Source organism: Agelaius tricolor, unplaced genomic scaffold (assembly GCF_023055355.1).
Source record: "Agelaius tricolor isolate 1412-34295 unplaced genomic scaffold, bAgeTri1.0.p SCAF_12, whole genome shotgun sequence".
Classification (NCBI taxonomy): domain Eukaryota; kingdom Metazoa; phylum Chordata; class Aves; order Passeriformes; family Icteridae; genus Agelaius; species Agelaius tricolor.
In genome coordinates, this window is record NW_027269272.1 from 23,162,662 (window position 1) to 23,182,393 (window position 19,732).

General features: G+C 43.9%; 1 protein-coding gene across 3 annotated transcripts; it reads right to left on the reverse strand.

The window, feature by feature from the left end:
- Nucleotides 1-886: 886 nt before the first annotated feature.
- On the reverse strand, nucleotides 887-14,815 carry LOC139595132 (dynein regulatory complex subunit 3-like). Of its 3 annotated transcripts, none has more exons than XR_011680866.1 (8): nucleotides 14,603-14,815; nucleotides 11,875-12,908; nucleotides 6,329-6,479; nucleotides 5,088-5,181; nucleotides 3,991-4,109; nucleotides 3,300-3,442; nucleotides 2,553-2,701; nucleotides 887-1,231 (listed from the first exon to the last, which is right to left on the reverse strand). XR_011680866.1 is itself a non-coding variant. In XM_071438128.1 (8 exons), the coding sequence occupies exons 2-8, from the start codon at nucleotides 11,898-11,900 to the stop codon at nucleotides 1,120-1,122; spliced, it is 786 nt and encodes a 261-aa protein (XP_071294229.1). In that variant the 5' UTR covers nucleotides 11,901-12,908; nucleotides 14,603-14,810; the 3' UTR covers nucleotides 887-1,119. The 3 variants fall into 3 exon arrangements, 2 of the variants coding, with proteins under 2 accessions (XP_071294229.1, XP_071294228.1); XM_071438128.1 differs by having other exon boundaries at nucleotides 2,553-2,750; nucleotides 4,048-4,109; nucleotides 14,603-14,810; XM_071438127.1 differs by having other exon boundaries at nucleotides 2,553-2,750; nucleotides 14,603-14,806.
- Nucleotides 14,816-19,732: the final 4,917 nt, after the last annotated feature.

Here is a 19,732-nt window from a genome sequence, read left to right on the forward strand (position 1 = left end):
TTAGGCTGCTGGGCTGTGGGAGAGGCAAGGACAGCCCTAAGGGAGAGCCTGGAAACTCTGCAAGCTGCTGGTTTCTCTTGCCTGGGTGAGGCACAGATGTTGACCAGAGCTGCTGTGACCTCTGTGCTGCCAAGTCCTGGCACTGCAGTGCCCTGCAGGGCTGAGCTCTCATCCATTCCCTGCACTGAACCCACCTGAGCCAGCACACAGCAGAGAATGCATTGGCTGCCTCTGGAATGAGGCAATTCTCTTAATTGGCTTCATTTCCAGGGCTCTCTCATTTCCACTCTCCCCCTGCTCTGTTGGTGGCACAGTTATTTGTGTGCTGGTGGGGAAAAAAAAACCCCAAAGATTGGACAGCAAATCAATCAAAGGCAAGGACAGGACCTCTCAGAGATAATTGCATCCAGAAACCCAAATCCCTGTCAGGTCTCTCCCTCCTGTGGTTTGCTTTGAGGAGCCTCTATTAAGCAACAGGACATCCCCAAACAATGCCAGCAGAGACAAAAATCTCCTTTCCTTTTCATGATTTCCCTCCCCAGTGCTCTCTGGCCACACCAAACTCCAAAGCAAGATCTTTTGTAATTATTAGGGTCAGAATGGTTGGGGTGGCTCAGCTTTTCCCATGTACAAAGCTCATTAAAGAGCACTTGGACATTGGTGGGGCTTTTTATTCACTTGTGGGATTTGTTTTCCTTTTCTTTGGGTGTTCATCCCTCTGTCATTTCCCACAATGAGTTTGGGGTCTGAGCCTGGATATGTCCTAATTAAATGCAGTGGGAGTCAATAATTGTGAGTTGTTGTTGACACAGAGCTCCTAGATAAGAAAACCACACACTATTTTTAATAAGAAATGTAAAATTTGCTATTAATAAATAATAATAAATTTTAATAATAATTTTAATAAACTCATGATATCCAGTATAACATTATGTCTTATTTACATATCCATACCCATACTTACTTGGTATCCCAAATGCACTCAAAAATGTTTTATTTCTGTTTAAATATCTCTTTGACCAGTAAAAAAAAAAAAAATAGAACTTCCATAAGCAGGATTTACAGTCTCTTCTAAGCAAGGTGGTTGTAGCACTGTTGAGATCCTACAAAAATACTGTGCTAGAGTATGGTACACATTCTGTAAAAAAACCTGGCCTCAGGGGGTGAGCAGTCCTCTGGCAGTTTTGGGATGCCATCCAGTATTTTCAGGTTTGGCAAATTGGAGAACACACTTGGAGACAAAAGAAAAACCAGAAATTGAGATAAATAATGATCTTGGGAAATGCTGAGAACAAAAGAGACACTGATAACAAAGAAACAGTGGATTCAAACATATCTAAAATGGATTTGGGTTGGAAATCTTGATTTGTCATTTGTTGCAGAATTTATCTGATAAAGAGCTAATTAAAACTCTCAGATTTCACTTCATGGCACCACCTTTATGTCCTCAGACCCAATAAAGCACTTCAAGAATCTGTCTTCCAACACTGACAATGAACACAGTACCAGAGTTATACCAAATTGCACCAATATTTATTTCCCCTAAGAACTGACAGATTGAGAGCAGAAACACAATTAGGGATTGTTAAAAGGTGGTTTTCTGCTTTTGTTCTCCTGGACTTGTAGATATGCAATTAATAAAAGGTGAAATCCATCATTTAAAATGTACTTTTCCCCTTCCATGTCTGTCTCCCTGCCTTTATCAGCAGCCCACTGCCAAAGGGATGCCCACAAGACTAAAGGGAAATATACTGGAAACTCAGAAAGGTTTTCATTAAACATTTATTTTAAACTTCACCTTTCTTTCTTCCCCCTCTCAGGAAGCAATGGGAGGAGATATGTCCCATTTCAGACACACTCTGCAAGATTTATCTTCAAAATATCAACACCTGGCTGTGTTTGTAGAGGGGCAAAACATGCAAACATGCAGATTTTCTAAAAGTGAGGCTTAGAATAGATTATATTCTCCTGAATTTCTTGGATTGTAATGCCTTGGATTGGAATTTCCATTGCCAGTGTCTGAGGCTGCTCTGTTAAATCTCCAGCCCATCCCAAAGGCTGCTCAAGGGACAGGGGGAATCCAGAAAAACCAAATGAAGGGAACTCAATTTTCTGCTGCTTTTGCTCCCATCTTTCAAGACATCCCCCTGATTCCAGCTCTGACATGTAATGCAATTTAGGCAGAACCCACCAAGGATGCAAGGAGGCTGAAGAGAGTTTGAGTAATAGGTAGTTTCTATTAATCAAAGGGAATCCAATTTATCTGCCCTGCTCACTGTCTCTAAACTTGATCCATGGGCTTAGTTCAGTTCCAGAACTGCCAGTCACGCCATTAAAAAGCATCCTAGGCAGTTTCTGAATATTTGGGGGCTTTTACCACATAATAGCTCACTAACCCACGTTCCTGGAGCATTTCAGAGCATTAAAACTACAGGAAAAGGAAAGGCTTTTTTAGAAAGTTTGCTGGGTTTGAGATCCCATTCCTTTGAAACTCTGACAAACATTTTTTTTGGGTTTATCACTGTTGTTAGCCACGAGAGGGTCAGACTTACAGCTGTCTGTATCTTTCCTGGAACTCACAGGGATTCCTCCTGAGGATGAGGGATTCCAGTGGGGTGTGCCTGAAGTCTGAAATCCCACTCAGGCTTGTGATGTTGTTTTCAGCAAGAGATAAGTGCTGAATCTGAGGGATCTTTGGCAGCTGTTTGAAGGATGTAAAGTGGTTTTTATTTACATTTAGCTCTCTGCATCTGTAAAGTACAAAGTGTATGGCATCACTATCACATCTGGGACAGAACCCCTACAACAGGGATGGGTTTTATACACTGGTTTATATTTTATTCCCTTATTTCTTTATCTTGTGCAGCAGATGCATCATTATTTCTGTTCTCAGTACTACAACTCTCCGTACACCTAAATGCACAGCAGCAGAGTAGCAACAGATGGATGGTAAAATAAATTTACAGTTGTCATGGCCTCTCTGCTTGGGTTGTGCTCCCCCATCTCTTCACAGAGAGTCCTTCTGTGTGCAACAACTTCCCCTTTTGGCACAGATCTCCCTGAAGCTGGCTGGACTCATTAATTATTCCCCAGGAATAAAAGGGGATGTGATGTGATCTCCTCACTGGGTATTTTCAGCAATGAGCTGATGGATTCTCACCCCAGCACCCCCCAAGAGCAGATTTGGCAGCTCTCAAGAGCCTGCTCCAGCTGTCACTTCAGGAAAATCTTGATTTCTGGGCTATTACATAAAAATAGAAACAGATTACATGAAAATAGAAGCAGGACATTTTGTCTACCTTGGCAACCTTATGGCACTGAGGTCTGTCAGGGAATTGTCCACCAACCAAAGCTTTTCCACCCGAATTAATCTGCGGAGGATTCTTTTGAGGTTTTCCACCTGGTAAAGATCACCCAGGTCCTGGAAGGAAAGGTTCAGCTCCTGGGAAGGGCAAAAATAAGAGGAATCACTTTTTTTTTTTCATGCTTTGTAATAGCTATATAATTAAATATAGAATTAGTCAGAGGCAGTTAAAATGAGAACACATTTTATGCGGCTGCTCTTATAACAATTGGTGGTACCAAGTGCCAAATCCAGCTCAGAATCAGAGAGAGATGGACTCCTTGAAAGGAAGAAAGGAACCATCTCTCAAGCATGAATTTGAGTGTCCATCTCCTCCTCCCTCTGTGAGGGGGGCTACCAATGTGTGGAAGGGAGCAGGGCTGAGTGGTTGTGGCTTTTTGGTTTGGCCTCTAAACTCAGCTGGCACCAAAGTTCTGTGCAGCAGCCAGGTTTAAATATTCATAGAGCCCTCACAGAATGGGCTGGGTTGGCAGGGAGTTCAAAATTCATCCAATTCCACCCCCTGCCACAGCCAGGGACACCTTCCTTATCACAGGTTTAAATCTATTAAATGCAGAGAGCAGCCAGCACGTGATTATTTGGCTTCTTTACAGCTACAGTCCAAAGTGTTAAGGAGAAAGTTTTACAGCACAGTTTTCCCAGTTCTCTTGCAGCCTCTTTTCCCATTTCTCTGTGTCAGTTACTTGTTTTCTTCTTTTCAGAGTATGTTCTTCTTTCCTGAAAAACAGCTCTTCTTCTGAGGGCCCTGGTCAGAGAAAAAGATTTACAGTTGAGGATTGATACAGAACTGGCACTTAGTTCACTTGCTGGAAGAATATATATATATATATTGCTGGGAAGATTCTGTAATGAAGAAATATATATAATATTATAGGTGTGTGACTTTCCAGGCTTCTGAGATTTAAATTAATGGGAAGATTTTTTTACCATTCCCAGGCCCATAATTCAGCCAGCAATCTACTGTCTTTGTGCATGGTTGGTAAATGACAGATCTGCTACAGATCAGAATGAAAACCATTTCTGAAAGGTTGTTCATAAGGACCTGAGCTCGGAAATTCTCCTTATTCCTTGCCATACTGTGAGTTAGCCTTTGATTGTCCTGAGAAAGGAAAACGTTTCAGCTTCCAGAGCAGTGCCAAAACCCAACAGCCCCACTCCAAACCTCATTTGTATTGAGACACACACACACACTAAGACTTAATGAAAAGTTTAGAGCTGTGGGCATCTTCAAATTCCTGATTGAAGCAAGGACTGGCTGGAAATTTTCCACTGTTTACTCCCAAACATGCAAATACTGGATTTTAAAACCCATCTGTTCTTGAGAGTGTCTGTAGACTGCAATTGAGCCAATTTAGTCTTAAAATACAAGAAATGTGCCACTGTTTGCAGGACTGGATTTCCCTCTTGCTTGGCTGTTTGGCACGTGGCTACTGCATTCTGAACAGTCAAATGTTAATCAGCTTCTGAGAGAAGTAATCAGCAGCACGTTAATACTAAAAAATTTCAGTTTGCAGTTCAGGCAGTTGTTTTTCATTTTGGAAATGACAAAGGATAATTTCCTAATGATTAAAAAATAAAGCGAGCGTGGGCACTATGAGCTGAAATCCTGGAGTTTGCCATTCTTTTGAAAAGGGGCAGGATTTCAGCTCATCCCTTTTAAGGGTGTATTCTTTGACTCACTGGAGTTGGGGCTGAGATGTCAAAGTGTCTTTTTGATCTTTACCTTCCCTCACTCGGGGGCAGAGGAGCTGATTCCCTCGCACGCCGTGTTCCTCTATGTCACACCAGCCAAGGTACTTGAAGGAGTCAGAGGGAAGCTCAAAAAAAGGGAAAAATAAAGATATCAAATAATCAGTAAAAGCTCTTGAGGTTTTGGCACTGCATTTTCTCTCATTTCTGGCCTTGTTACAGCAGAAATGCCCCAGTCAGAGCCACGTGCAGGAGCTGGTGAATGCTGTGGGAATTCACAGCTCAGTGGAGGTTGCCACAGCTCATCCTGGTTAACTCCTATAAATTGGCTCAAATTTTGGAGGGAGCCTCCACAGGGCTCATTATCCCCCTGCCCAGAGCTGCAGTTTGGTGCTCAAAGGCTGAGGCAAATCCCCTGCCACAGCTCACCCCAAAGAACAGAACCCTGTTTATATTCTGTAAGAGCTGAAATGAGGGATGCAGGACTCCAGGGCTCTCCAAAATTCAGTTTATTGTATCCAAAATGCAGTTTATTCCATCCAAGGTGTCACAGCAGCCCAGGGTGGTGGGTGACAGAGCTGTGCCCACAGCTGTCAGCCCCAGCTGCAGGCAGCCCTGCAGACCCTTTGGTTTTGGTCACAATGCATTATAGACTTTGCTTTGCTGAGCATCTCCATACAGTAGAGCCAATCTATACCTGAACTATTATCTATAGCCCATCATAACTACTGTAATTGCCATATTCATGTTACTGTTCTCCAACCACTAACAGTCAGTACATTACAGTTTAAGCTGGAAGTTGTTTTTTAGTTTTCTTGCAGTGGAAAATTCTGAGACCTTTTTTCTACTTGCCACATTTGCTGCCTTGTTTGCCTGTGCTCTCTTTCTGCTTGGTAAAAACATCTTCTTGTTTGGGGTGGGTTTATCCTTTGCTCTAAGCCATAAAAACCCCTTCTAACTCACACACCCTTTGCCTCCTTGGTTATCCAGTGAGACTGGCTCAGCAATTCTTTTCTTCTATATCAAAACTTGCTTCCATCTCTATTCCTTCATCAGACTCTACATTCAGAAATCTTTCTGCTAAGCACACATATCTGTGAGACCTTCTTGTCAAACTTTCATCCTTCCCAACATCACCCCACCCCAGTTTTGGAGGATAAAAGGAGGTAAACAAAATCCTCTTCCAAGCTGAGGAGGAGATTTCTGCCTTAGCGCCTCTTCTTCAATGTCTCTTTTCTATAAACCTGCAATCAGACTGGGAAACCCAACACTTACTGAGAAAGGGAGCCTGGGGTCCCAGTTCTGCCCGAGGGTTCCTCTGTTTTGGGGTAAAACTGGCAGAATATTGTGAGCATCCCTCAGGATGGAGCAGCAGGAGGAGTAGGAGTTCAAGAACTTCTGGTTGCTTGTAGTCAGACCTGAGGAACTAGAGAGGAGATGTTGAGCCAGCCTAGGTTCTGTCCAGGGAAATGCAAATTTTGTTTGGTTTGTTTTATAATTACAGAAAATAATTACAGAAAATGCAGAATAGCTGGGGGTAGGACTTGCCAGCAGGCAGCAGCCACATCCTGAGGCCAAACCATGGGCACCTCCTCACCTGAGCTGCATTTCCTTACACACAGGAGCCTTTCACAGGTGTGTCCAAGCACCAGAAAGAGGAATTTCCTGGCAGTTTGTTAGAAAAACTGAGTTTTGGGAAAAAGGGAGAGTTGAACTTGTCCAACAGCATGATGTGGTTGTTCCCTTCCACCCAGGAAAGTCCTGCTTTTATGGATCTGGGCTGGATGAAAAGATACCTCAGTTGTTTATTTCATTCCACTGTACATGTGGTTTAACTCATTGTTTTACTAATATTAGTGTATTTATTTTAGTCTCTTGGATGTGTTCTAGGATCTGGAGATCCTAGAACATCAGAGATCTGGAAAAAAACTGAACTTTGCTCAATAGAGTCTTCAAATCATAGAATCATTATGGGAAAACCCTCCAAGGTTACCAAGTCCAACCTTCAGCCTGAAGCCATGTGTTCATGTGCTCTCTTAGTCCCTTGCCTAAGAACACTTAAAAGTCACATTTTATACACCCCAAATGGGGCAATTTCTCCAACTGTGCTTCAGAGGGATTGAAGGATGTGCAGGCTGGCAGCTGCAATTTAGGAATTTACCACAGAACAGTTGAACACAATGATTTAATTTGGTCAGAGTATGCATCCAGCATTGTAATTTGATGTTTATTCTACAGGCTTGGGGAGCTCTTGTCAGGGAGCCTCAGCATCATAAAACCACTGGAGTCAGGAGCAGAAATAAATAAATAAACAGAAAAAAATGAAATAAATAAACCAGAAATAAATAAAATAAATAAACCAAGTAAAATGAAATAAAAATGCAGCTTTAAAATGGTTTGGGGAGGGAGGCAAGGAATGTCTCATAGTGGGAGTAACAGGCTGAGCAGAGCATTGGTTAAAAGGCACAATGAGAGATTATTGGCAAACCGTGGTGAGGAGAGGTGTCCTGGTGAGCTCAGTGCAGGAGCAGCCCTGACAAACTGCTCTGCTCCCTTCTGCTTTTTGGGGGGGTTTAATGGGGTCACAGCAGCCCCAGTGAGCTGTAGGTGACTCCCAGTGTCCTAGGGTGACGTTATGGTGCTTGTATCCCCATTCATGTGTTCTGTTTATGCTGGATATCAAGTTCTGTGCCTTCAAGGCTGGCTCTGAAGGGTGAAAGTTTTGTTTTGGTTTCTTATCAGCCACTCCCCCACAGCTGGCGGGACACAGAGATGGGGCAGTGCATGGTGCTGCTTTTGCTTTTTGCTTGGCTTTTCACTTTGCTCTTGCTCTTGCTTCTGCTTTGCTTCTGCTCATTAGCTAGTTTAGCTAAACAGTCCAAATTTCTTCCTGGACTGTTTCTCTTTTCCTTTTTTTGGACCTGCTTGAACCTGCTCTGGTCTGGGGCCTGGGAGCACCGAGAGTTTGCCCCTTGTGGCCTAGCGCGGCCTACTCTGGGCAGCTGCTGCCCCAGCGCCGGAGGGACTGAGAACAGAGCGACCATCCCCGAGGGAGACTCTCTGAATTTGTCATCTTTTTCAGAGTGGTGACATCCAGTATTGTTCATTTTGTGTGCTGTACCTGTTAAATAAACAGGTTCTTTCTACTTCTCTCCGAGGAATCCTTCCCAAACCGGTTGCGGGGAGGGACCGTGTGGGTTTGCTTTCTGGAGGGGCCCCCTTTTGGAGATTCTCTACCAAATTTGCCCTAAACCAGGACACCCTGGAAGCTGCGTGGGCTCAGCATTTTGGAAAATAACAGATATTTACTCAGAGAGTTTTTGAGGTCACCTGGAGGCAAGCAGCCCCTTGGGGGGTGTGTGCTGGAGAGCAGCAGGAGTTCACTCACAGCAGCCCTGTGAAAAGAGGATTTACCTTGGGTAAATGGTAAAAAACCCTCAGAAAATAAAAAAGTGCTGGGAATTCTTGTTTAGTTCTATCTTGCTGTTTGTTCTGCTTTTGCCTCTTTTTATGTTAAATAAGATCAGACAAAAGAAATTTGTAGAAATTCTTTTGTGTTTAAGAGAAAGATCTGTTACTTTGCTCCGTTTGAAAGTGATCTTTTAGGATGTATTCAAATGACTATTTATAACTGCAAGACTTTTCAAAACCTACCTTCCTCTCAGCTAGATACTACCTCCTCTGCTGAGACAGGAATATGCACTCCCAGCCCCTGGAAATGTGGGATAAAACATTTCAGCTGAACCATTTAACATGATATCTATTCTGATCTCCTGGCAGGAAACCCACTCACAAAACTCTGCATTGGTGATGGCAAGTGAAACATAAAGTTCCAGAAAAAAAATAAATATGTGATGGATACAACTTCCCCAGTCAGGTGGGTAGTGAGATTTCCACGGGAAGGAGTGACAGAAAGAAACATCTTTCATCTCAAAACTGCCTGGGTTTAATAAGCACCAGCTGGACCCCCACATTGTGTCACAGGAGATTTTTCTGGAGCACCAAGTGCCACACAGCTTTTCCCTCCCTTGCTTTGTTTACCTTCCTGTTTTGCTGCAGAATGGATGCAAAAGGAGTGGCAATGAAGGAGGCAGGATGCAATTCCAAGCAATTACAGATCTCACAATACATGAAAGGAACAAAATTTCCTGCCTTGATTGTGAGGCCCTTTGGCTGGATATGAATCTCCAATGACACCTCTGGGAGCAGCACACTAGATTATGTCAAGCATTAAGGGAAAAAAAATTAGATTCATGATGTCTGTCCAGGCTGAGTCATTTCCTCTCACTTCGCCTGCAGTGAGAAATTGGTGGTTATCATAAATCATGGGCCTAAATTCTTATGAGAGAAGAATTAATTTCACTAATGGAAACCCTCTGTGGCAATTGCATTCCTCCATTCTCCCTCTTTTTGGGGGCTGTGGGGGACTATTTATGATGTCTTTTAAGCAGAGGTACTTGACTATATTTTAAGAATTCTGTAATAGAGGTTTGGAAAGGAAACTTCAAAAGGTAATGGGGGAAAAAAATCTTGTGTGTGACCAGCTCCTAATTTCTGAGGCTGGCCCTCAGTCCAGTTCCTATCATGGCTACAGCTTTGCTGCTGACACCAAATCATTACAAAATTATTTTTCATCTCAGTAATAAACAAAACCCCACAAAACTGTACTAAACAATTCTTTGCAGGCACCTTGGAGTCTGGAGTGCTCCCTGTGAGCTGACAAGAGGGAGCACAGGCTGGGGGGTAACTGGAAGCACTGGTGGCCACCCCCCTTGCATTTAACATTATTCTCCTCAGTGGAAGTCCCAGGGAGGAATTCAGTGCCTGAAGCGTTTTGCAAACTGTCAGGAATGAGAACAGAACAGTTCCTGCCTTTTCCAGAGCACAACTGAGGAGATATCGGGCTGTACCCTGGAAAATCCTGCACTGCTGAGCTCCCTGATCAAAGCCCCAGCTCATCAGGATGTCAGTGTCAGCTGAGGGGCTGGGAATGTTGTGCTCTCAGACACCTTGGCCAGGTTTGCAGAGAGCCCAGGGAAATGTTCTGCTCTCAGACACCTTGGTCAGGTTTGCAGAGAGCCCAGGATGCTCCAGGTTTCCTGAGTGCAGTGCAAGCCCCCCTGAGTCCAGCTGCCTTTCAGTGCAGGACACATTAAAAGCCACGAAAAGACTTTGAAGAGCTAAAGCTGAGCTGCTTCTGAAACTGCACCAGTGAAAGATACTGAGTGAGAAACAGAGTGAAAAGTCCCTCCTGTGTATATTTTAGCTATTTGGCTGTTAAAAAAGGAGTGTCAGTCAAATCCTTTCTCCTGATGGAACAGCAGCCTCCACAAACAAACATCTGAGACTCTGCAGCTCAGGTTCGGCTCTGCTGCACAGAAAATGGGGAGCTCAGCTAAAGAGGAGTGAGGATAAAGGGGTTATGGGCAAACTCTTGCACTTGGGGTTTGAAAGGCTTTTTGTCCCAGCCTTTTGAGCAGTTTTGGGGTCTGGTCTAGCTTCTCACAGCCTTATCCCAGCTGCTCTTCAGGAATCAGCATCCTCCAGCAGGCTTAGCTTTCACTGAGCCCCAGCTGCTTTCCCCTTAAATCTGAAATGCCCTGGATAAAAGGTTTGAGAACAAGTAGTAGGGTTATTTATAACTCTTCACATATCAAGAGTCAGGATTCCTGTGGTGCTTGCTGCATCCCACCAAATCACAGCCCACATCTGATGGAAAGGGCCCTGCTCCTGTGGTTGAGCTCAGTGAGTTCTGGTCAGGTTCTCATTTAGCAGCAAAGTGCTCTCAGATCATTCAGTCCTGATGCTGTACAAGAGAAAAAGGTGCACCATTCTAGAGGAAGGCACCAAATCAAATGTGTTTCAAGATCTTCTTGAAGGAATAGAAAAAAAATTTCCAAACTAGAGAAACTAAGTGCAATAAATCCTCCCAAAGCAAAGGGTTTGTATCACTGGGTGAGAGCTGCTGATTTTGCAGGCTCTAAGAGAGGTTCTGGACCTGCCCAAACCACCTGCACACGTAAGTGAACACTCCCAGGTTCCAAACACCCAAGTATTTATGTTGTCCCAGTCAATGGCAAATGCCAAAGCCATAAATGAGCTGAAGGGATAAGTTACCAGCACAGCTTGTGAAAGTATTTAAGAAATGGCAAACTCAGAATTCAGGCTGTGCTTCATTTCAAATGCACACAATTTACTGCTCCAGAGCAGCTCTGCTTGTATGCAAACATTTATTATGAGAACTCTCTGAACTTAGGAGAGTAGAAGATATGGACACAGTGTTTGCATGCTCTATTACCTTTCAATTATTTTTATAGGAGTTTTAGGAGACATTATGCAACATTTTGAAGCAGTTCTTCTGAGCGTAATTTAGTGACAAACACACCTGTAAGTTATGGCTACAAAGCATCCTTGCTGATAGCTGCAGCATCAATTATCTTGCTTTATGCTTCATAAAATTGCCCCCCCCAAGACATAATTAACTTAATTAGGTCCCATCACCATAATGATACACTCTTAGCATATTAACTAACATTTTCCTCATGGATCCAGCTTGCACCAACGCAAAGCCCACATCTCAATCCACACATTTTCACAACAAACTCAACATTTTTGTTGGGACAGCTTTTTCCTTCCAGCAATCAGACACTGACACCAAGAAAAACAGCTCTGTTTGAGCTCCTGTTTTCCCTGCACAGCAATCTCCTTCAGCAATACAGGCTGGTACATTTTAAAAAGACACTCAATCCTGTAACTCTATCTTTGTTGTCAAAGCATGTCAAGCAATGACTACAGGTTCGTGTCTGCTTGCACCCTCCTACCTTTCAGACATGTCTGGCTGCTGCATAAAATCCTCACATCTTGCACAGGGCTATTTGTACACAGGCAGGGCTTATCTTCCCATCTCTGGCCCTGCTCAGGGAGGGAGTTCCAGGTTCTCTGGAGAGGGGGAACCTGCCGGGATCCCGAGGGATGGATTCGCTGTCTCCAAGGAAACGCCGTCACCGCGCAACGCTGCTGCCGCTGTCACCTTAGGAGCTATTGTTACCAACCTCTTAAGCACATCAAACAAATTCCTGGGCTGATCCAGCTGGTATCAGTGAGCTGGCTTTCCAGAAGGTGCCTAAAGATAGGTTGGTGATACCTGTAGCAGGATACGTGATCATCCAGCTGAATCTCGGGTCTGCTCGCGCCGGCCGCTTCACTTTCAATTCCTTTCACAGTTTTGCCCACTTGAAGTTCGTATTTTTGTTGCCTAAAAGATCTCCTGCTTCATTAGTGGCTTGTTAAATTCCTTATTAATGTATCTGTTGGATAAAAAGAGGCTCAGGTTTTATGTGATGTTCAGGAAGGTTCTTTATGGGCACCTCTTTGCTCTGTTGGGTGTTCTTGCCTCATTTGAACGTGCTCAGCCATTTTAGGAACATCTTCCAGGCTTCCTTCTTCAGGTTTGCAGCTGGGAATGAGAACAAGAGATTCTTCTCTTGGTGGGAACCAACAGGCTAGGTTTGTGTCTGTTTTTATATTATATTTTTCTTAAAACATTAAAGCTGTAGGTTCTGAGAATCGGCCCAGTGAATTATTCCCTTCGAAATGCGTTTGATTTTTGTTTGCTCACCCAGACGAAGTGCAGGTGCTGGCAGGGCTCCAGGGTGGGATTGCAGCAGCCCAGTGTGGTGGTGTGCACTGGTTATTCCCTGCTGAAGTTCCCAGAGGGCTTTTAAACTCCAACAGTGGTGGTGGGACCCAGGTTTTGGGGGAAGGTTACAATGGAGCTGTAAATTGTGCCCTGTTGATCTGCAACTCCCACACCACAGGCACAGCCCCTTCCTCACTTCAGCTCCTGGGCTCTGTCCTGAAAAAAGAGGGGGTAAATAGATTAAAATCAATGTGGGAAAAGTCCACAATCCTCTCTGCCCTGGGATATTCAGTTGGAAATGTCATATAGTCAAAACCTCTGCGGTTTAGACTTCTACTTGCAGCTTCTTCACAGAAAAATTACTCCTTATCCTCCTTTTCCTTCACATTTCTCTTTTCTCTTTTAGGTCACTACAAAGGCTGATCATTGTAAGGTCTTTCTGCATGGAAGGGTCTATGCTTTCCCCAGTGGCTGCTGAAGGCTCCAAAACTTTCTCTTAGAAATTCTGCAGGCAAATTTCACCGTGCCAGCAAAGCAGAGGGGAATAATGGTAATTAGAGAATTTCAGCTCCATGCACAGGCATTCTGTGGTTCCAAATGTTGAACTGACAGATCATTATGTGAAATTTAACAAAGTAGTCATTCCACCCAGGTTTCATTAAAACTTTATGTGCTAAGAACTGAGTTTATTACGGGGTGGGCGAGGACAGGGTTTTAAGAGATTCATCAGGTCACTTGAGCAAATCATTTCTCTGTCTGCTAAGAATAAAGAAATTAATATCTAAATCAAACAGGATTGTAATTTGGGGCCTTTCTACTTACCATTTTTTCTTTTGTCTATAAAATGAAAGGTATTGGTCCCCATCACAGCCTAATGGGCTTCAGATCTTTTATGGCAAATGCATTCCTCATAAAGCCCATGAAAAATTATCTCTGTGCTATTCCAGAAGAACGACATATTTTACATGGTGTCGGCCTTTCCATTATAAACACTATTTTTCAGATCTTTACAACCTGCCCATAAAAATGTGCTTCTGACAAGAAATTCAGCAGTGTGTCCCCAGCTCTGCAAGAAAGAAATCTTTTTTCCAACTTTATCTAATTTTGACCAGTAATTTTGTCTTTGAATTGGGTAAACACAGGGTGGGCATCGGTCTCAACCCTGTGTCTCTCACATCTTTTCTTTTTGTCCCACTGGATTTTTCCCTGCATGTCCATGAAATCTGTAGGATCTGGGCAGAATCCAGCTCATCCTGAGGTCTGATTAATGACAGAAACAATCCCAATTATTCTCACTGCTGTAGGCCACCAGAGGCCCCGTTGTTCTGGGCACCACAGAAAGGCAGGAAAACAGAGTTTGCTCCAGAGGGTTTGTGCTCTAATTGAACAGAGCAGACAGACAAAGAGTAGGAAGAAAGGAAATAATATTATCCCTCCTCCTTTTATACAGAAATAACTGAGATGCTCAGACCATGAAATCCTGGCACTGTGGGAGCAGAAATTCTGTTCCTGTGCCCAGGGTCAGCATTCACACAGGATTCCCAGCCACTGACTTTGTTAAGACCAGACTGGATGAGCAGTCTGGCTTTAAAGTCTGCAATTACTGGCTGAGTTTCTGAGCTGACATTTTCTAATCCTTGCTAAAGGATACTTGAAAGAAATTTCTCTATTATAACATTTTTTCTGATTCAGGGATAAATCAGTTTAGGTAAATCTAATTCAGGGATAAATCAAATTATTGACATAATTTTATGTTCTTTATGTAAAATCCTTTTTTTTTTTTTATTGTTGGTGTTAATTTGATACAAATTGTTGTTATCAAACCATCAGGTCCATGCCACCAGTAAAATCAGACCTAAACTCATAACAACCCTTCGGCACCAGCAGAAAGCCAACTTTTATTATCTTACCTGCTTTGAACATATCCAGGAATCCAGGGCATTCGTGTTGGAGGAGTCAGTTAGAAAGAGAGAATTTCTTGGGGTGTTTCAGAGGGGTGATGTGCATGGCCCTGAAGAGGGAGAGGAGCTCACTTGTGGTGCTCAAGTGCTGCTCTGTGCCTCGGCAGGCAAGCAGCACACGCTCACTCAAACCAACAGGTTTGGGTTGTTTTGCTGAGTTACCCAGGCAACACCTTCCTTTCTGCCCATTCAGGATTCCAGGAAAATATCTGATCCCCACTTGGAGAGCATTCCCAGGGAAAAGCCAAGGACAACAGAATAAAGCCTTGGGCAGGAGGAGAGTGGAGTTAGTGAAACACTTCATCAGGGTCACCAGACAAAAAGGAATCGACAACTAGCTGCATAAATAATTGAAGGGAAAGCTGTATATGCCTGCTTTTCTGAGGTGTTACAAACCCATGGGTTCCAAGAGGCTTGGAGGGGCTGTAACCAAGCAACAGGGACTGAAATTTGGTTCTCTCTCCTGGAAAAACAATGGGCTTGAAAGTCATAATGACAATGCCTGGCACTGAAGAGTGAGCCCTTCCTTGGTTTAACAGTCTTTGGATGAAGCTATAAGAGAAGATGATTATGGAATGAGGAAAGCTTTTTTGTTTGGTTTAGGAGAGGTCTATTCCAGTATCAAATCTGCCTTTTCCCAAACAAGATGAAGGTCAACAATTTCTGGATGAATCTGACACTGAGGAAAGTGCAAATAAGTAACATCTCAAGGTTTTCTTTCTCAAAACTTTTCAAAAGAAATAATGGCCATAAAACTGTCTCTTCATTTTCCTTCAAATTTCACCAATTTGTATGAAAGAGAAAACATGATTGTATCCCAGGTGGAGTTGGTGGCACACAACACTCCTGCCTGATGATTCCTCCCATTATTTACCTTGCTGAAATGAGGTCTATTTTCCCTTTCACCTTAAACATGGCTTTGGCATTGAATGAACTCATTGCACCCGTAACCCACAGATGCACATAGGATCCTGATTAACCCTGTAGCCCTCAGGAGCCAAGCCTTGGGATTCAGCTGGAGCAGAACCAAACCTGTGTGTGGATGTAGAAAAACCCCAAAGGGACTTTCCAGGGACCTGCCAGACTGCCCCAGAGGGAATGAACCTCACACAGACCATGGTCTGGGGCTCACTGCCACCCCATTTAATGAGCTCCTGTCACTCTCCACTCCCCCAGCTGCCATTCCTGTCCAATCCTCAAAATTTCAAACACCCCAAGCTGCCAGAGCAAGAAAATCAGGCACTTGATGGAACCACCAGGGATGGAACCTCCAGCCTGGGGTCAGTCCCATTTCCTCCACCCACATCTTCATCATGGAGCTCATGTCTCATCTCCTCACGAGTTAATTGGTAATAATTCCCCATGGGGTACAAGATTCATTAGGTACTTCCTAATTTATCACACATAAATCTCATCAGGTAATTTTAATCATATGAAAATAATTTTAAATTCATTTTGATAGACAATTTCCTGTTGCAGCCTCCTTTTCCCCTGTGTGGTTGGAAGCAGCATCTCTGGTTATTCTCCTCTAACTTCCCCCCATTGCACTTCCATCATTTTCTTGTATTTATTTGAAACTGCTGCCAGCTGCTAAAAAGTGATGTTTCCTTTTTCTCTTTTCTTTTCATTGATTACCTGAAATATATTGAAAAAAATCAGTTTATTTCATCCATCAAACCCTGCCTTCCTGAAAATCACATCTTGCAAATGTGGGAATACCTGGCAGTCACCAGAGCACTTCTTTATTAAAGTGGCTTTGCCAGGTTGTCATATAGGAGATATTTGAGACAAAATCTCTTTAAGGATGGGATGGGAAAATAATTGTATTGCTGGGCCAAGGTGGTAAAAAGTACCCAGCTCTGCAGGAGCTTAGAAAGGAGGGAAAAAACAGGAAAACATGGAAAAACAATGCAGTTGAATGACAAACATAGCTCAGTTGTTTAAAATTCAGAGCTCCCTGTCCCCATTCCAATCAAAGAAGGAGCTGAGAACTCTGAACGTGTATTTACAGGCAGAACTTGTTCCTGACATCTCCCATTTTTTCATCCCTATTATTTCCCTGGGTCTTATTGCCAAAAAAAATTAAGTTCAAATGAATGCCTGGTTATTCACTGACTGCAAGGATAACAAAGATGTTCTCTGGCTGAAAGCAGCAAGCAGGGCCTCCTGTGATGGTGGGGAAAAGAGGAGAGGAGCGTGATGAGAAGCATCAAGTGTTTTTATTAAAGGTGTTGTGTTCGCACAGCTTTTGTCAGGAAATCCAAATAATTTACTCCCACTTGCTTTCATGTGGAGCAGAAGGCAGCCTTGTGTTACATGAAAAAAGAATGAGCCTTGCTCCTCTGCAGTGCTTCCTTTCTGGGCAGCAGACAGACCTGCTGTGGCTGTCCACAATGCCTGCATTTACAGCCAGCAGCTGGCAGGGCCTGCCAGAAGAAATTAAATGGAATGGAAACGTGTTCCTGCTCCAAGCCAGGAGCTGCCTTTGCTGTATCACATCCTTGTGCCCTGAGGGCTCCACCACCTTCCCCTCCCAGCAGGGCTGGGGGAGCTGAGCCATTCCTGGGTGCTTTTACACCACTTTGTGCTGCAGCTGTACCTGCTGAAGCAGGGCATTCCTCAGCTGCAGGCATTTCCCACCCACAAGGCACAGCTGGAAATCTCTGTGTTAAATCAGCTCTGCTGGCTTCAGTGGAGAGGGGATTCTGGGCTTGGAGACACTCAAAACCAAGGAGACCTTGGAGCATCTTGCCCTGTGTGGTTCACCTGGCAGCAGAGCTGCTGCTGGGGCTTCCCTGCTGGGGAAGATGAAACAGGAGAGCCTTATAAATAGGATTGTATGGCAAAAGATTTTGAGAATATAGAAATTACAAGCGAGATTGAAATGAAAGCAAGCTTTGAGATATTTTAGTTGCTGAACAACTGGAAAACAATGGCATGGCTGGCTGAAGGTGATCCCCTTTTGATGGAACAACACCCTCTGCTTGCAGACAGGCCCAAGGGGCAGAGCAGACGCTACAGCTTGGCAGAAGGGGCCCAAAGAGGAGTTTTTAGGGTTTAAAATGTAACACAGTGTGGCAAGGTAATGATTCTTATAGGATGTATGGAAATGCTGTAGGATTTGTATCTTGTACTGGATTGGTTAGTGAGAATCAGAATATTCAACACAAAAGATTTATTGTATTATAACAGGAACCTCGCTGTCTTACCCTTTTACTCTCTTACCCTTTTACTCTCTCACCCTCTCATCCTCTCTCCCCCTCTCTTCTCTCAGGCCTGCTCTGAGCTGTGCCTGGCAGCTCCAGCAGGGCCCTGCACCCAGGCCCTCTGCAATGAACCCCAAGTTCCAGACTGGCTGCAGAGATCTCTCGTCCCCATCCATCCCGACCGTGCCACCCCCGATGCTCCTGCACTTCCCAGAGCCCAGCCTGGAACCCCTGAGCAGGGCAGGGCTCCCTCCATGGGCACCAGCTTTCCTGGGATTCACTCAGAGCCCCATGGAGGCTGGAAATGAATCACAGTGTTGGGAAGGATGAAAGTTTGACAAGAAAGTCTCACAGATATGTGTGCTTGGCAGAAAGACTTTTGAATGTAGAGTCTGATGAAGGAGATGGAAGCAAGTTTTGATACGGAAGAAAAGAATTGCTGAGCCAGTCTGACTGGATAACCAAGGAGGCAAAGGGTCTGTTAGTTAGAAGGGGTTTTTATGGCTTAGAGCAAAGATAAACCCACCCCAAACAAGAAGATGTTTTTACCAAGCAGAAAGAGAGCTCAGGCAAACAAGTCAGCAAATGTGGCAAGGAGAAAAAAGGTCTCAGAATTTTCCACTGCAAGAAAACTGAAAAACAACTTCCAGCTTAAACTGTAATGTACTGACTGTTAGTGACTGTAGAACAGTAACATGAATATGGTAATTACAGTAGTTATGACAGGCTATAGATAATAGTTGAGGTACAGATTGGTTCTACTGTATGGAGATGCTCAGCAAAGCAAAGTCTATAATGCATTGTGACCAAACCAAAGGGTCTGCAGGCCTGCCTGCAGCTGGAGCTGACAGCTGTGGGCACAGCTCTGTCACCCACCACCCTGGGCTGCTGTGACACCTTGGATGGAATAAACTGCATTTTGGATACAATAAACTGCATTTTGGATACAATAAACTGCATTTTGGATACAATAAACTGCATTTTGGAGAGCCCTGGAGTCCCACATCCCTCATTTAGGCTCTTACATCACAGAATCACAGATTAATGAGGTTGGAAGGGACCTCTAAGACCATCAAGTCCAACCTGTGCCACAACACCTCAACTAGACTGTAGCACCATGTCCAGTCTTTTATTAAACACATCCAGAGATGGTGATTCCATCACTCCCTTGGAAGGGCATTCCAGTACTTTATTATTCTTTCAGTGAAAAACATTGCTGTGGAATGACTTCAGCCAGTGCCTCACCCTGCTTCAGCTCTTTTCAGCCCCAAATCCCCTCTGCAGACAAATCTCTGTTTTCCAGAGGTCATTCCCCACCTCTCATTTGTGCTTTAACAGAGATGAGGTGATAGGAGAAGCAGCTTTTCTGTAAGGGAAAGTAAAAGGGATTAAACCCCAGACACTTCACATCCATCTCAATCTTTGGACTTAAAGGGGCTCCAAGCTCAGTGCTGGCCCAGAGGGGCTGTGGAGGTGCTGTTGAACTGCTTTGTGTTTATATAGTGCAATATTCCCCAGCCACAGCCTGCCAGCTCACTGAACCAGTCCCAACCATTAACCACACCATCTTTCACTTTGCTGCCATGCTGAATTCCCAGCTGGGAAATTAGAATTTTCTTTTTGCCTCACACTGGGGGAAGAAGAGAGCCCTGTCTTCCTTTATTAAATGACCGAGTGACCAGTTGTTCTTTTCTTGATTAGGGCAGGTTAATATTTCTGCTGATGCCTGTTCTTCAAAGTCTCCTTCCAGCCCTCATATTTTTTTTTATTTTTTTTTTTGCAGTTGAGTTGTGAAGGATCAGCAGCTGAGCTTCAGTCATGTTCCTCCTCATTTTTCATGCTGCCTTGGCTGTTTTGGAGAGCTGCTGAATAC

What these genes read in the sequence shown, in the direction of transcription:
- LOC139595132 (XM_071438127.1), bottom strand. Translation starts at nt 11,900, where the DNA reads ATGCAGCAGCCAGACATGTCTGAAAG. An exon ending in ACCCCAGGCTCCCTTTCTCA is followed by an intron (nt 5,182 to 6,328) that starts GTAAGTGTTGGG and finishes CCTTTTTTTGAG; the next exon opens with CTTCCCTCTGACTCCTTCAA. An exon ending in AGAACTGGGAAAACTGTGCT is followed by an intron (nt 3,443 to 3,990) that starts GTAAAACTTTCT and finishes TGCCCTTCCCAG; the next exon opens with GAGCTGAACCTTTCCTTCCA.